This window comes from Acanthisitta chloris, unplaced genomic scaffold (assembly GCF_000695815.1).
Source record: "Acanthisitta chloris isolate BGI_N310 unplaced genomic scaffold, ASM69581v1 scaffold5428, whole genome shotgun sequence".
Taxonomy (NCBI): domain Eukaryota; kingdom Metazoa; phylum Chordata; class Aves; order Passeriformes; family Acanthisittidae; genus Acanthisitta; species Acanthisitta chloris.
In genome coordinates this window covers 30,490-45,701 of record NW_008685277.1, presented here as the reverse complement: position 1 = coordinate 45,701, position 15,212 = coordinate 30,490, and the positions used below count along the sequence as shown (strand labels likewise).

At 37.3% G+C, this 15,212-nt stretch overlaps 1 protein-coding gene across 1 annotated transcript in view; it reads right to left on the bottom strand.

The window, feature by feature from the left end:
- The window catches only part of TMEM245 (transmembrane protein 245), a gene marked incomplete at its 5' end in the record, with an annotated part of 64,164 nt that overhangs the window by 27,299 nt on the left and 21,653 nt on the right, over positions 1 to 15,212 (bottom strand). Inside the window, 5 exons of the mRNA XM_009079677.1 lie at positions 5,666 to 5,797; positions 9,456 to 9,554; positions 10,372 to 10,462; positions 12,604 to 12,686; positions 13,970 to 14,074. Of these exons, the coding sequence (XP_009077925.1) occupies positions 5,666 to 5,797; positions 9,456 to 9,554; positions 10,372 to 10,462; positions 12,604 to 12,686; positions 13,970 to 14,074 (510 nt within the window). The remainder of the gene's footprint in view (positions 1 to 5,665; positions 5,798 to 9,455; positions 9,555 to 10,371; positions 10,463 to 12,603; positions 12,687 to 13,969; positions 14,075 to 15,212) is intronic.

Genomic DNA, 15,212 nt, shown 5'->3' with positions numbered 1-15,212 from the left:
GTAGGAGCTGTCCAGCACAAAAACACCTTATAAAAGGACAAGCTCCTCAACTTGAGGAAAGATTATGTCCATTTCAGTTCTAGCTTTCCACATAGAAGAGCTCTTGAACCAGATCATTTTGACTTCTATGACTCAGACCAATAAATGATACCACACAGCATCATCATGACAGTATTCTATCCTCACAGCTCATGTAGGACATGACGGTTTAGGACTGACCACTTTGAATACATAATGGTAATAACTAGGAGACTAATACAAATCCTTAGCATGAAGTATGTTGTTGATGAAAGCTGCTCTAGTGAAGAGAAAAACTTTTAAACTAGCCTGATTTAACAGTCTTCTAAACACTAATCACAGCAATTGTAACTCCCTCCCTTACACACTGTCATTTGCAACACAGAAACTGAGCTGATACTGGTGAGGGTTCACAAGGAGAGGGGTTTGATCCACCTGCTGCAAAAGAGCACACACCTAGTAGGGGCTGGGAAAGTTTCCCCCAGATAAGATGCTCCCTCAGTATAGGCTGCATATGTTTAACACTTTCCCCAGAAGCTTTAGCCTGAGCAGCTATATAGGAGTACACAGCTGCAGGTAGTTTGAATGCAGTTAACAGGTGGTTAAATCAGTATCAGGAATGGTTCTCCTAGAAGAATATCCTTGTCTGGTGGAGTTATTGATTGGGACTGTTAAACTAGTTACCACTAGGATCTGCTTTAAAGTAAGTGCAGTTCAGGTTTGGTATGTCTTATGAAAGCAAGTGCATGTTTTTTAGGACTCGTCTCCAACTACAGAGTAATTCCTCTTTACGCATATGTATCATTAAAATTTCATGATACATGCTTCTCATTGCTAGGATGAGAAGACACAGAGCAGACAGTAATCATTACTGAATACAGTATCAGAATGTGCTCAAATACTTCACTAACACTCACAAAATCAAATTACATGTACCAGCACCTGAGTTCATAATGCTGTTTGATTCCCAGAGCACACTGCAGCTGAGTTGATGAGCTCACTTACTATGCAGAAAATTTCTGACACCTTGCCAGCTGAGGCAAGTTCTTCAAAACACAACTAAGAGTGAATATTTATGCAACAGCCACACTTCAATATTACTGTTATTAAATAACTGATAAACACACCTCTTTCCCCAAAACACAGCTTTGTAAGTAGCCTTAAGGGATCAGAGTTTAAAGAGCTATGAAGCTGTACAGAATTCAGGACTCCCTTATGCATCACACCATGCTATGTCACCATCAGCATCACTTACAGTGCCTTTCCAATCTGTAACAGGCAAGAAATCAAAATTGCACTTACTGTTCTTAGGCATCAAACATGTCACTTTTAAACTGATGAACACCTGAAAAGTAATTCCCTGAGATCTTCAAGTCAACCAACTTCTGGAAGCCAGAATCTATGTACCTACCTTGATCACAGAGATCATTAACAGATGTATAAAGGGAATAATACTGGGCACAAAGAGATATTATGAAAATAATCATCCTTCTGTATACTTCTGATTTTTTTTCTGTTCAGAAAGAATTATCATCCTGGCAACTCAAAAATGACAGCAAGGGAACACATCAATAAACCTTTAAGGTAAGAGACAAGCAATAGACTTTGTGAAGAAAAATACCACAGGCACAAGACCAAAAGCCTCCTGCTCCAATTAACAGCTGATTTCCAAATAAATGTTTACCCATGAAGTTCTGGGCTAACCCTTCAGGGAGGGCTCAACAGACCTTCACACGAAACAGACAGGGAACAGCAACAGAAAAAGGATAATCCTCCAGCATAATTTCTTTCACTTTCTGATTGTAAAGAAATCAACTCCTTCTCTAAAAATATATATCAGGTTGAATTTCACCTATCCTGATAAAAACAACACCCATTATGAAGAAGAAAATATCAAACCCCTAAACATTTACCTTATTAGAAGGAAAAAAAAAAAGGGCAAGCATGCCAGTTGATATACTGCTGAAGAAGGGACTGAATTAAGAAATTATAGTGGTCAGAGAAAATATTAGGATATATAGTAACTCAGTGAAATATTTGAGAAACTGACTTGATTTAGAACACACAGATCAGTCATGCTAAAGGCACAGAAAGAGAAACCTAAGCTGAAGCTTGCTGTGTACATCTCTAATGGAAGGTCTTCTGTCTTCCTGTCTGGGAAATCTCTGAATGAGATACTGGTGGAATGATGAATATTCCTGAGCAAGAAGCCAAAGGATCAATTTAAGGAGACATTAGCAATGTCTCATATACCATCAAGCAAGCTCTGAGTCATCATTCACAGATTTCACCAGCAGCAATTTACTTTTTCAATGCTTCAAGCCTTCAAGAAATGGAGGAAAAGGGTATGGATGGAAAAGAAGGAGAGTGGGGAAACAATGAGGCTTTTTTATTTTTCAGAAATTAAATCTTAATAGTCCAGCTATGTACTGCATATTTCATTCAACTGATAAACCACCTTAGAGTAGAGCACGGGGAGCAAAATACAAGGCATAACTGATGATCCGCTCTTGTTCTCTCCCCAAAGAATAAGACAAAATAAACTCCACTCCAGAAACACATCACTGAATAGACTGGTTTTTAACACTACTGCTTCTAATACTACTGGGAAAAGGCAGCAGTGCTGCTAACACCAAATCTTTTAGAAAAAAAGCAAACTGATGACTTGGAAAAGCTTATCTTCATATTAAATCTTCAGGCAATTTACATGTTTATATAGTGAATCACTTCAAAATAATAAAGGTCTGCCTACATCAAACTCGAGCTAAGCATAACTGCTATAATGAACAGCACATTTTGAGGAGGGTACAGAAGTCTTCCCTGCTTTATCTGATACTCAGAGCTGAAGCACTGAATCAATGCATGTTGTTACAAATTAAATGAACGCCAGTAATTCCCCAGCACAGCTACCCCCGGTGATTTAATTACATGCTTTCAACTCTGATATGAAAGTTTCTTCCACTACAGGAAAAGCCTGAAGTGAAACACTTGCATCTATCTTCTTTTAATGTTTTTCTTACAGCAAATGCTCCTTCTCTTATTAAAGAAGACAAACACTTCCTATGATTTCCGTCAGTGGAATAAAGCTTATCTGCTTCTGGTTGTACCATGGCACTGCCAAATAGCTGTATTTTCAGAGAGTGCAGTCATCTGTACTATTCCAAAATATTTCAGAAAGCCAAGGGGCCAATGAGGCTTGGGAAACGCTACTCTCAATCTATGCATAAGTATTTATTACAAACTAGTATAATCATAGTTTATTCTTTCCTAAAGGTAGAGGAAATCTCACTATAACTGCATATCCACTTCTTTACAGCTATCTCATTGTCTTTCAATTACCTCTGTGTTAAAAACAACTGGCAAAGCTGTCTGGGGACTGTACTGTGTGTCTTGCTATATTCTTAAGAATTGCAGGTTAGCATTGATTTCAAATGTCCAAACACAGAAACATGCTACAGTTTGAATTACAGCTAAACTGTTTAAACATCAACCCCCAACCACATCCCACTCCCTCACCATTGACAACAACAACAACAATTAATAAAAAACAGATAGAATGATAGAACAGCTTGAGTTGGAAGGCACCTTAAAGATCATCTACACCCAATTCCCCTGCTATGGGCAGGGACACCTTCCATTAGACCAGGCTGCTCAAAGCCCCATCCAGCCTGGTCTAAATCCCACCCAAAGACCCACAAAATATGAAAATATCAAACAAAAAACCCTAAACAAAACAAAAACCCCAAACCAAACAAAAACCAAAAAACCCCCCCCACCAAAAATCCAAACCAGACACACAAAAAACATTCCTATCCAGAAGAAAAAAGAAATCCCCACAAAAGCACTCATATCACTTAAAATATTGACCCTTCCCAATTCAGTATGACATTCTAATAACTCATTGTTCCTCTTCAAACTACCAAGAGAAAGATCTTTCATGCTCTGATAAAAACAAACCCTGATTATAGTAAGGTTCCACTGTATCCTAGGGTATGTAAGAGACTTGCTTAGAAACAGCAGACTTAAGTCAAAACTATGCTTATTTTCATCATCTCCGAGTTTTAATGACCAAAACAAGCATAGAAATCAGATATTCATCAATTTAAATTTGAAATATTAGTGTGAGCAATATTCATGCAATGCACAGTAGATGGGCAAGCTAGCAAAGAAAATGCTGCCCAGTAAGGACATGAAATCAGGATTTAGAGCTATACACTATGCCGACTGGTTTACAGTCTGTCATTAAGGACATGACTGTATGGAGAAAAAGACAGGTGTTTCCCCAGAGCTGATGAGTAATGAGTTAGTGGAAATAAACAGGAAAGCAAGTCAATTTCTGGCAGTTTTTTTCCTGAACTTTGAAACCAGAATTTAGAATTACAGCAAGCATGCTAGCTAGATGAAAATTTTAATATTAATGTGTTTCATTCTTAAATATTTATTCTCTTTCCACTTTTTCTCACATTTGTCTAGCCTATTTAGATTACTGAAGCACACTTTTCACCATGGCTTCTGAGCACAGCGCAGCAGTGCTGCAAATGACACAGCTAGCACTTACCATGCAGTTTCTCCACCTGTCCCTCTTGCCTAGAAGGAAACTCCATATTGATTTTAAGTCATGATGCACTGTGCATTTTTACAACTCTGCCTCAAGCATGCATGGCCAATCTTGAGAAATTATTAAGCATGTTTCACTATTAACTGAAAAAAGATGCACTTCAATAAAAAGTTTCTCTCAACTTTTTCTTGTCTCACTTCTTCTATGATAGAAACTGTAATAATTTAATCAGCAGTTGAGGGAGGACAGAAAAAGCACACATGCCCATCAGTCTCAACCAGGAATTGCCTTGAGGCATATACTAGCTTTAATTGCATCCCCTGGACTGTTATGTTGACAGTTAGGTATAAATAATAGCCTTCCAAAATTGAAGATATTTCTAGTTTATGACAACAGTTCAAGTCAAAGATGAACTATATCAGGGATTGACTCTGTATATTAAGGATTTTGGACTTGACATAATTTTTTGTGAAACATAGTTGCTTCAGTCTGGATTGCTTTCAGTGCTTTTTCTTTTTCTCCTTATGAGGTGAAAGGTCCAGTGCATTAATTCAGGAATTCACACTGTGTAAAATATTAATTTCATTCTCCACAGAACTTGCATGAAAGAAGAGAGAAATAAGCTGCTTTCAACCCAATGAATAATTATTTGAGACAACAGAAAAGAAAAAAAAATACATACTTTTTTTGTTTTGTTTTCACAACCTCTCGGTCAATAGTTGCTTCAATTATAACCTAGACAAATTGGTTTCTTTTCTTAAAAAGAAAAGACTACATGATATAAAGCACCGAAAACCAGCTTGCAGGTGACATGGGTAACCCTACAGTAACCATCTCTCTCAGGAAACTATCTGGGAAGCTGGTATCAATGAAGATGCTGAAATCACAAAAGCTTCTTCATCATTACAAGTTCTGTTTGTAGTACCTTAAGCAGGCTTACAATAATTGCTTAGGTAATTGTAAGTAACACTAACAGTGCTTCCCTAATTTTCCATGGACTTGATTCCATAACCTAAGTGGTACTCCAAGGAGGAATTGCTATCAGTTAGAAATTAGACTAATTTTGTAAGAAGCACAGACAATACATACCGAGAGAAATGTTTCAATGTTATCATGAACAAATGATGCAACATCTTGCCAGTCCAGAATATCACCAAGCCAGCTGTTCTGACGGTTTATGTGCCACTTGTGTCCTTTGTGTCTTCCAGAATGTGTTACATTCTTGAAAAGAGAGACAAAGATGTAAAGAAAACAGACATTTGAATCACCTGCAGATATGAGAAAGACAAAGACTAATGTTTTTTTAATGAGGGACAAGATCCAGTATGCATCTAAATACTTAGAGCTGCTTTAATTGGCATTCTTAAAAATATCTGGAAGCACTCTGTCCATGGAAAAATTAAAATCTGACAGAAAACTGTAGTCAATTTTCCCATATAATCACATTTCTGTATATCATACTGATTCACCTCTGTTAAAAATTAATTTTATTGCTTGACTGATACAATGGTATCTAACTTGCACTTAATGAAAGCACACAAGAAAGAAGTAATGATTTCAGTTACTGACTGCATCATTTACAGTTGGCAACATACATGTTTTCCCAGCACAACCCATAAAGTAAAATGCAAGCAAAAGCCCAAACAAGTACTTTTCTCACTACTAGTATCTACCCCTCCATGGACAATGTTCAACCATGTCAAAACTAATAGGATGCACAAAAGACTTCTTCTGACTACATAATTTTGTACACATGACAACAGGACATGGCCATAACCACAACAGCTAATTCCTCAAGTGGCTTCATCCTAATTATGAAGTTGTCTGTTGTTCAAATGAATCACACCTGATTACCATCTAGAATTAGACTACTTGATTCAGTCTCGGACTGTGACAAGTGTTTCAGAGAAGGATGCCAAAATTCTCTGTAAGCAAGTTTAAGCAAACCTGCTGACTACAACAGATCTCATCCTAATCTTTAATAGCAAGACTTCTCAACTTCTCAACTCTGATTTTTATAATAAACATCCCACTACTTCTGTTAGAATTTTCTGAAAACTTTTAACTTTACCAGCCTGCATTCAAAATGACAGCATTTTTTTGCCATGCATGGCAAGTAATATTCCAAGTGAGGTCCCTGCCCTGATTTATCTAAGAGCACTACATTTTCTGCTAATTACCAGTTCTCTCTAGAGGCACTTTACACTTTCTGTGATGCACAGTTAGCAACATTCTTTAACAATCCAGAGCAACACAGAGATCTTCCTTCTGAGCTATCAATTTATTTTGAGCAGAAACAAAACAGAAGTAAAAAAATTCCCTCCAACAGGCCTTTGGTATCTGTAAACTGTATGAAGACCTGTTTTCCATTCATCTAGCTCTATTTTCGAAGTCAGCTCTTGCCATTTTCTGTGATGCACAGTTAGCAACATTCTTTAACAATCCAGAGCAACACAGAGATCTTCCTTCTGAGCTATCAATTTATTTTGAGCAGAAACAAAACAGAAGTAAAAAAATTCCCTCCAACAGGCCTTTGGTATCTGTAAACTGTATGAAGACCTGTTTTCCATTCATCTAGCTCTATTTTCGAAGTCAGCTCTTGCCATGAGTCTGAGTGTTTTCCATTCATCTAGCTCTATTTTCAAAGTCATCTCTTGCCCTGAGTCTGAGTTCATCAGTCACCTACAGACTAGAGCAACACTAACTAGCAGATTTAGGTATCATTTTCAAATTTTGTAGCACTGTTATTGATATATATTTAAAATTCAATGTTATTCAACAACTATACTGCTGTAGCACCTAAGACCTTGGGTGTTGATAACTACAATATTTGAAGGCATTCCTCTTCAACAAATTCCCTAGATCTCAAGAACAAACCAAAACTTCACACCTGAGTGGACTAGGAAGAGGAGATGCTTGTCCTTGAAAAAGACATCTTCACTGCAGAGTTATGCCCTAATCATCCAAACGGTTTGTTATTCTGTTACTATTTTACTTCACCGGGTACACAGATGTGATGGTAACTAACCCATCACAACATCTCTAGAACCTTTTAAAATATACACCACTTGCTATCTAATGATCTTCTCAGGAAGTGGCAGTTAGTGGTTGAATCCACATCTTATCAGCAATTCTTCCTCAATTCTACAGCTTTCATGGAAGAGTATCCCCTGAGTCTGAGTTCATCAGTCACCTACAGACTAGAGCAACACTAAGCAGACCTTAAAATGAAGCATAATTGTTATGCTCACACAACTGAACTAGTGGGGAGTTTGAAAGCTATCCTGAGAGTTAGATAAGGTACCATGTCCTCCACACTGCACTGTCAGCTACTTTACCAGTTTCCATATACACTTAAAGACCACTCAAGGCTATTGTAATCTTACAGAAGGACATAGCCAGGCAGAAGGCACTTGTGTGGGACATTTACATGGACATGCTAGAGAAGGAGCAAGACTAGAAACAGACTCTGGAAGAGTTACCTGCAGCCTGCAGATCATTGGTTGCAGCCCAGCATGCTGTTGATAACATGCATAGGGTGACTAGTATATAAACAGCAGCCAGAGGAGTAACAGACTTGAAGATTGCAGGCAGTGAGCATCAGTTCATTCCTGAAGCTCTTTGGACCATTTTAACTGCCAGGAAAGCTGTCTCTTACCCTACCAGAAGAGAATCTATTGGTGGGGTAAGAAAGAAGCCGCAGAGTATTTCCTCAAATAACGGATGTGGGAAAGAATTCCCACAACACAACAAACACAGGCACAACCTGTGCTGCATATTGCAGCAACAAAAGCACTCCTACAGCACAGGCAGTGCCACAGAGCTCTATGGTGCAAGGCACAACCTGTGCTGCATATTGCAGCAACAAAAGCACTCCTACAGCACAGGCAGTGCCACAGAGCTCTACTGAATGGTGCAAGGCTATGAACCACCTGAAATATACCTTAGATTAGTAAAAGCAACAGGTTTATCAGTGTAACTGTATCAAAAGTAAGTGCTTTTCTTGGTCAGTCATTTAACACTGAATGCTCTCAAGTGCTTAAGGCCATCAAAATCTATTTCACAGTTTTTCTTTCTCCTCCATGGTGCTATACTCCTCAACAGCATCATGTTATCTCTCAACAGGCCCTTCTACTATCTTGTCAGAAACAGATTTTTTTTCCCCTTCAATTTTGACTAGCATAGTGAAACTCTTAACTTCTTTCAACACAGAGGTCCTCTTGGAACTTTAGAGGTCCTCAACATATGACTGCATAAAGAAAAGTGTTAATATATTATAATCACAGTTATTCAAATACACAGGAATATTTCAGGGGTATGACTTCTGGATTTTGCTATTTCCATTGCAGCATGGCTAATAAATTGCTTTTTCCTTTTAAAGGCAAACAGCATAAGCAGGATAAAAATGATCTCTTATGAACTTTTCAAGATTCAATGTACAGAACTTGTTAGAAGATGGATCATACAGTCAGCAAAAATGCATTGTAACAAACCTAGTGAAAGGACAATTATCTTTCTCACAATTTCAAATTAAAAGTTACATAAATCATGCCAAATGTAAGTTTACTTTTCCTAACACCTCAACAACACAAAAATTCAACAGAAAACTTTAAGCTACAAAATAATAAATATAAAAAGTGAGAAAAGCATAAATTAAATGGCATAAGTGAAGGACATAGCTCTAGATGTACTCAAAGAAATTGTGACTGTAGAATCATCTTATATACTGGAAAATTTTCACCAACTTTTATCACTATGACCCTTACACTCAGCATTCCAACTTTCTGCTAATCTCTTTCTCAGAAATGCACACTTAGCATAATTATCTCAGAGCACTAACTGATAGTTCATACGAATACCATTTAGATAAGTTACCCACCTTCACAAACCAAGAGTGATAAAGCCTGTCCCAGAGCTCTAGCACTTGCTTCTCAATCACAGCAGTGTTATTCACTTTTTCTCCTAAAATCTTATGGAGCTAAAACAAAGAAATATTTTATTAGACAGGGCAGAATGAAGCATGCACCTACAGATGAACCCCAAGCTCCATGAATTGCGTAAGTGTCAGTAAAGGCATGGCTCAAACCCAAACTATTAGAAAATATGAGTCTCAGTATAAAATACACACTTCAGACAACACAATTCACAATATGAAGACTTTGTCTGTTGAAAAACATTCTGCTGCACTAAGCTGAGGATTTCTTTCTGCACTGAAAAACCAAAGCTGCCCCTAAAATGCTTCACTCAACAGCCTTGATCATATCTTTAGAGAAAATATTTCAAAATAATTTGAAATGTGTGTGAGATACCAGAATATATGTATATGAACATTGGCAAATTCTCCTGAAGAAAGTTAGGTTAACTAAATAAATTCTGATTTAAAAAAATATCCAATCTACCAGAACCAGCCCCTATAGAAATCAGAATACAGGGGGAGTGGGAGGGGTGGTGGTAATAAAAATGTCTACACTGTCTATAATTGGACAGCTAAAGCCAGGTAAAAAAAAAATTACTCAGTTTTATTTGCTGCATTTTCACTGGCAATGATTAAAATGATGACAGATTCTTCAGCTCTTAAAAATAAATAATCCTCTGAGCAGAAAGACTCCTGAAATCACTCCCACTCCTCCTCCAACTCACAAACCAGAGAGTGGAAAGAATAGATCTGTCAACAAAACCATTAACCAGACAGAAAAGAACTACTGGCAATTATATTTTTATTTCTTTTTTACTTTTAGGAAATACAAGAAATGGGAAAAAAAAGTTTCAAAAGTTTTTGAAGAGCTCACTCTTACCTTATGTGTAATCCATTCTCGGCCATATTGGTACACATTATTGGCTGCTGAGTTGAGTGCCTTCTGGATAACCTGTGCTTCTGGGAGCCAGCTAGGGTTTTTTTAAAACAAGGAAAACAAAGTTAACTGCTATATATTTTACCCATTTCATTACAACCAAAACATATTGCAAATTAACATTCTGAAACAACAACAAATCATTATGGTTAAATACATATAAACTTACAACAACTAGAATATTTCTTTCTACATATCAAGGAACAGATTTTCTCAGGAGCGAAGCACAGTTAAATCTAGGGCATGTCATTACATTTGAATTCTCCAAGTATCCTGAAACCTTCATTAAACTGATATCTCAACTTTTTCAAAAGAGATCTGCGCATCAGTCTGTATGTGTGCTATTCGCACTACACATTCTTAGCAATTTTGCTAGTATTGTAGTTTTCTGAGAACACTATATGAAGCAGACTCACCTAGCTGCAAACACAACCTTCTGAATTAAAAGCCGAATGTAAAGTGCTAACATAGTTCCCCTGAAAAAGCAACCAGTTGAAACAAAAGGTTTGGACACCAGTTATTTCTAAGTCCTCACCAAACTACCTGCTTAGGAATGTCTTCGGGGATTCACATCCCTTTCAAGCAGCGGACCCTACTGAGCTGTCAGCATCTCAACACTTGTGAATACAGGGCAATCTCTGCTTTGACGTTTTCTTTTTAATCTTGATTCAATGGCACTCGTTGGAGGCCTTTCAGAACAAATAAAAAAAGCATTTGGGAAATAAAACTGCTACATTTGTTCACCTGACTGAAGATCAACATGAAAGCTCTTTTGTCTGTATAATCCTTCAGAAATGTTCTGGAATTCCAAGACATTTCCGTCACCTCTAAATGTAATGAGAATCAAGTTCTAAAACCTGGTGAAGCTTGATGGATTCAGCAAGATGTACACTTACTGTTAACAAACTAAAATATAGTGGTTTGGATGCTTCAAATTTGTATGCAAACACTGGAAGTAAAAATTTAAGCTAAAATTCTGCTAATTACTCAACTAATACTCCAGTATTTTCAATACATGAATAAATAAGCTTCTGACAGCCAAATTTCCATTAGTCTCACTTATTCCTGTTTTATGGCAAAATGGAAAGGTCAAACAAGACAAGAGACGTCATGAAGGAATAAAACACATTTTAAGTGCTTTATGATCTCTTGATTGTGATTCCTTCAGTAGTGCTGAAACACATGTTATTATACTGGTTATTAACTATATCTACTTAGTTCTATTTTTGAAAAATTATTTTTGCTCTCATAACACAGCATGCACTTTCTTTCAATCCTGTTAAACCACTATTACTTCTGTTTAGAATGTGCCCCTTAAAAAGTCAACCACTCTTGTCCAGGATACAATTCTTCTGGTATCCATTGGTATCTCACCTTTACTCAATGTCTGTTTAGCTGAAGCAGAACAAAAGCAAACTGGAACATGCTGGAACTCACTCTTCAGTCTTACCCGTTTCCCCCCCGGTGCTGATGCAATCACTTCTTTGCTCACCAGTGTGCACTCAGTCTTCTCTAGATGCATCTCTCTCTAAACCTTCTCTCTCCCTTAATATTTGCCTTGGTGTTTGCTTTAATCATTACACAGACTAAATCTTACAAACTTCCCACTGTGTACACTATACATATCTACTCTTAATAGGAACAGCCCTTCCCAACTGATTCATACCAAACTCTTCCCATCCACCATTATTTCCACCCTTAAACCCTTCTTCAGTTCACTCCAAAAACATTGTCTTCAGCTCCTGTTCCCTCAAAGGCATTCTGCAGGCAGCTCTCCACATTGAGAAAACAATTCAGCTCTCACCTTGCAATCTTCTAGAGAGAGCATTGTTTGCCAGTACTGTTCTTTCACAGGTCAAAGGGAGAGAATACTGACTTCTTTATTCTCTACAGTACACAAGCTTTTTCTCCATAACTGGAACTAGAGAAGCTCATATAGCTGTCCTTCTCCACCAAAATCCAACCAGTCCTCAAAGGAGATACAACACAGACATTCCTCCAGAGTAATGCATAAACACTCCTGCTGCCAGAGAGTTTAGCATTTACACCTGCCTGCAAGAGTCACCCCCACTTCTGTACATCTAGGAGATTTTTTAAAGTTAAAAACTATGCACAGGAGCACCTGGAAGTTTGTTCCTCCACCCTATACTATTCGCTTAACTTTAGCATTCTTACTTTGCCCATTCTGGGTGACTGGCTACTGTCTCATTGATCAAGCTGCTTGTGACTTGAATCATGTGAACGCTCTCTTGATGTACCTAAAATAAATATAGAGAGGAGAAAGGATATGTAATGCAAACTACAACTCTTCCTACATTCAAACAGACTTGTTTTTTATCCCCTTTTTGGGGGGCCGCAGGAGGTCGGGAGGAGGAGGGTGGGCAAGGGGGACACTGAACAGTTTGTACATTTGAAGAATAATTCTTCCAATGCAAACAACCCACCATGAAGAATGAAATGCCATTAACCCCCAAAACCCAGACAATATAATAATCATCAGGCTGTTCTGACAAATTTGGTCACTAGTAACAGCAAATAGAAACTTAAACCTTATTGCATCAATAGAAAAAAATTTAACAACACAGCAGTGCTGTCAAGGGAAGTACCAAAATACAAAGCACAGTTTTAGATATACCTTTTTAGGCCATGGATCAAAGAAGTGCAAAAATTAATGAATACTTAGCTCTAACATGACCAGCCATGCTATGAAGTGCCTCTCCAAATTAATTCTTCAACAAGAATGATAAAAGACACCTTTTATAGATACCTTAATGGTCCTTGTATGAATACAGGGAAGCTTTAGGCAGGAATGTTTGCATAACTTTTAAAGCTTTCAACATTATATAAGTATGCCTACATTTTGGAAAAAGGAGATTGACATCAGAACCTATTGATTTTTTGTTCCGTAAGTGTATTCGAGTCAAACATCCAATCTCCATTGACTGTTTCTGGTATGAACACAGCTCCTTTAAGGAGGGGAAAAAAAAAACAACCCAGGAAAAGATAGAAGAAAAAAGCACACGAGTGACCTCTGCTGGTGAGCAAAAAAAATCCTTAACCACAAACCCAAAATCAATTTCAGAGAACATCTGATCATGAATCTCACCACATTTAACTCAGAACAGGATACCATGAGGTTATGACAGGCAATTACACAAATTAACAAACACCTTATGCATTTTTCAAATGTTCCTGATGCAAGGCAAATTAAAAAGGAAAAAACCTTAGTGGCCCTGCTGCTGACAAGTGTAACAGGATGCAAAACCATAATACATACGTTAGTAATTCTTTAGAATAAATTTTGTATTTCCAAATGTCATATATTAAGTGTATCCTATATATGAATAAAATTATAAATAAATATAAATATTGATATTTTTGCATATTTTACAGTCTTGGAATGGTGACAAGTTCAACTGCAGAGCATATAGTTACTACATAATTCAAAAATTCTTTAAGCTATACAATACATTATAAATATCAGTAACTTTCATCAGCATTTAAAATGTACTCTATGATTACATTCATTAGTGCACTGTACCTTTGCAGTAAGGAGCAGAGCTAGCAGGAGGGTTCCTATCACTAGCAAAAATATTATGAAAATGCTGATTATTTTATCTAGCATTTTCTCCAACCACACGATAATCTGTGCAGAAAAAAAGAAAGAGAACAAATTATAGCCTATAAATCAGCCTTTAATGAAAGCAACGCTATGTGCTATAAAACAGTATTGTAATTTTTATTTACAATCACAGTACGAAATCAGGCTCTAATCAAACAGCACTTATGCCCAAGCTTGGAGATGAACAATGAACAAGCAATGTTAGCATGATTAAGTCATGATATGACATGATTTTGCAAGAAACGTACACATTACCACACGACATGGCAAGCTCTCTGCAAAGCAAGCAATAATTCAACAGTTACTTACTAGACCAAGAAGCTAGCATTCATGTCAGCTAGAACCTACGAATTTGTCTTTGTTTCTTGTCCTTCAGCAGCTTGGAAACTTACAGATACTGTCGGCACAGGACTTCAAAGCTATCAAGGTATGCTGTAAAGCACAACCATACCTTTTGGATTTGAACAGCTAAGAGGCATCTAAATGAAAAATGAGGCATTTTTGCAAGTAATAAAATTTTTAAAGCTGCTCATCACCTTCTGAACTGAAATGGGATGTGGGGGTTCTACATTATTGAATATCAGACCAATTATTCAGCACTAAGTATTTCTATTCGCTCCCAATCTCAAAAGGATGCTCAGCATTAAGCACGGATCAGCTAAACCTACGGATACAGGAAACAGGTGTCTATGTCGTTCTGCCAGTTTAGGAAAAGGCCCATCCTACACATGTCCACAAATAGTGATGCCACTTAAGGTTAGAGAAATTCTGATAATGTCATTCCAAACAGTAAAACAGCTCAGCCACACGACTATGCAGAGTGCTCTAGAACAGTGCAAGCTGAGCTGAATCTCATTCACAAACTCAATGTTTAGATAAAAAGCTGTGAAAGCACATGCATCTATAACCAAATACATTTTTCTAGTTCCCATGGCTCAAATACCAAGGCTATTTCTACTCTATCTGGCATTACTGCAGGAAAAAGCAGCAACACCAGCACGACTGTAGAATTCGAGCTTTAAGAGAACTAAGGTCAAAACCAATATGTGGTAGACTAATATACTTTTAAGTGAGTACAAGTTACCTAATCAATGATTAAGCTGGTAACTTTTTACTTAGAGATCTTGCAAAACTACTAATATGTGTGCTGATGATTTACACT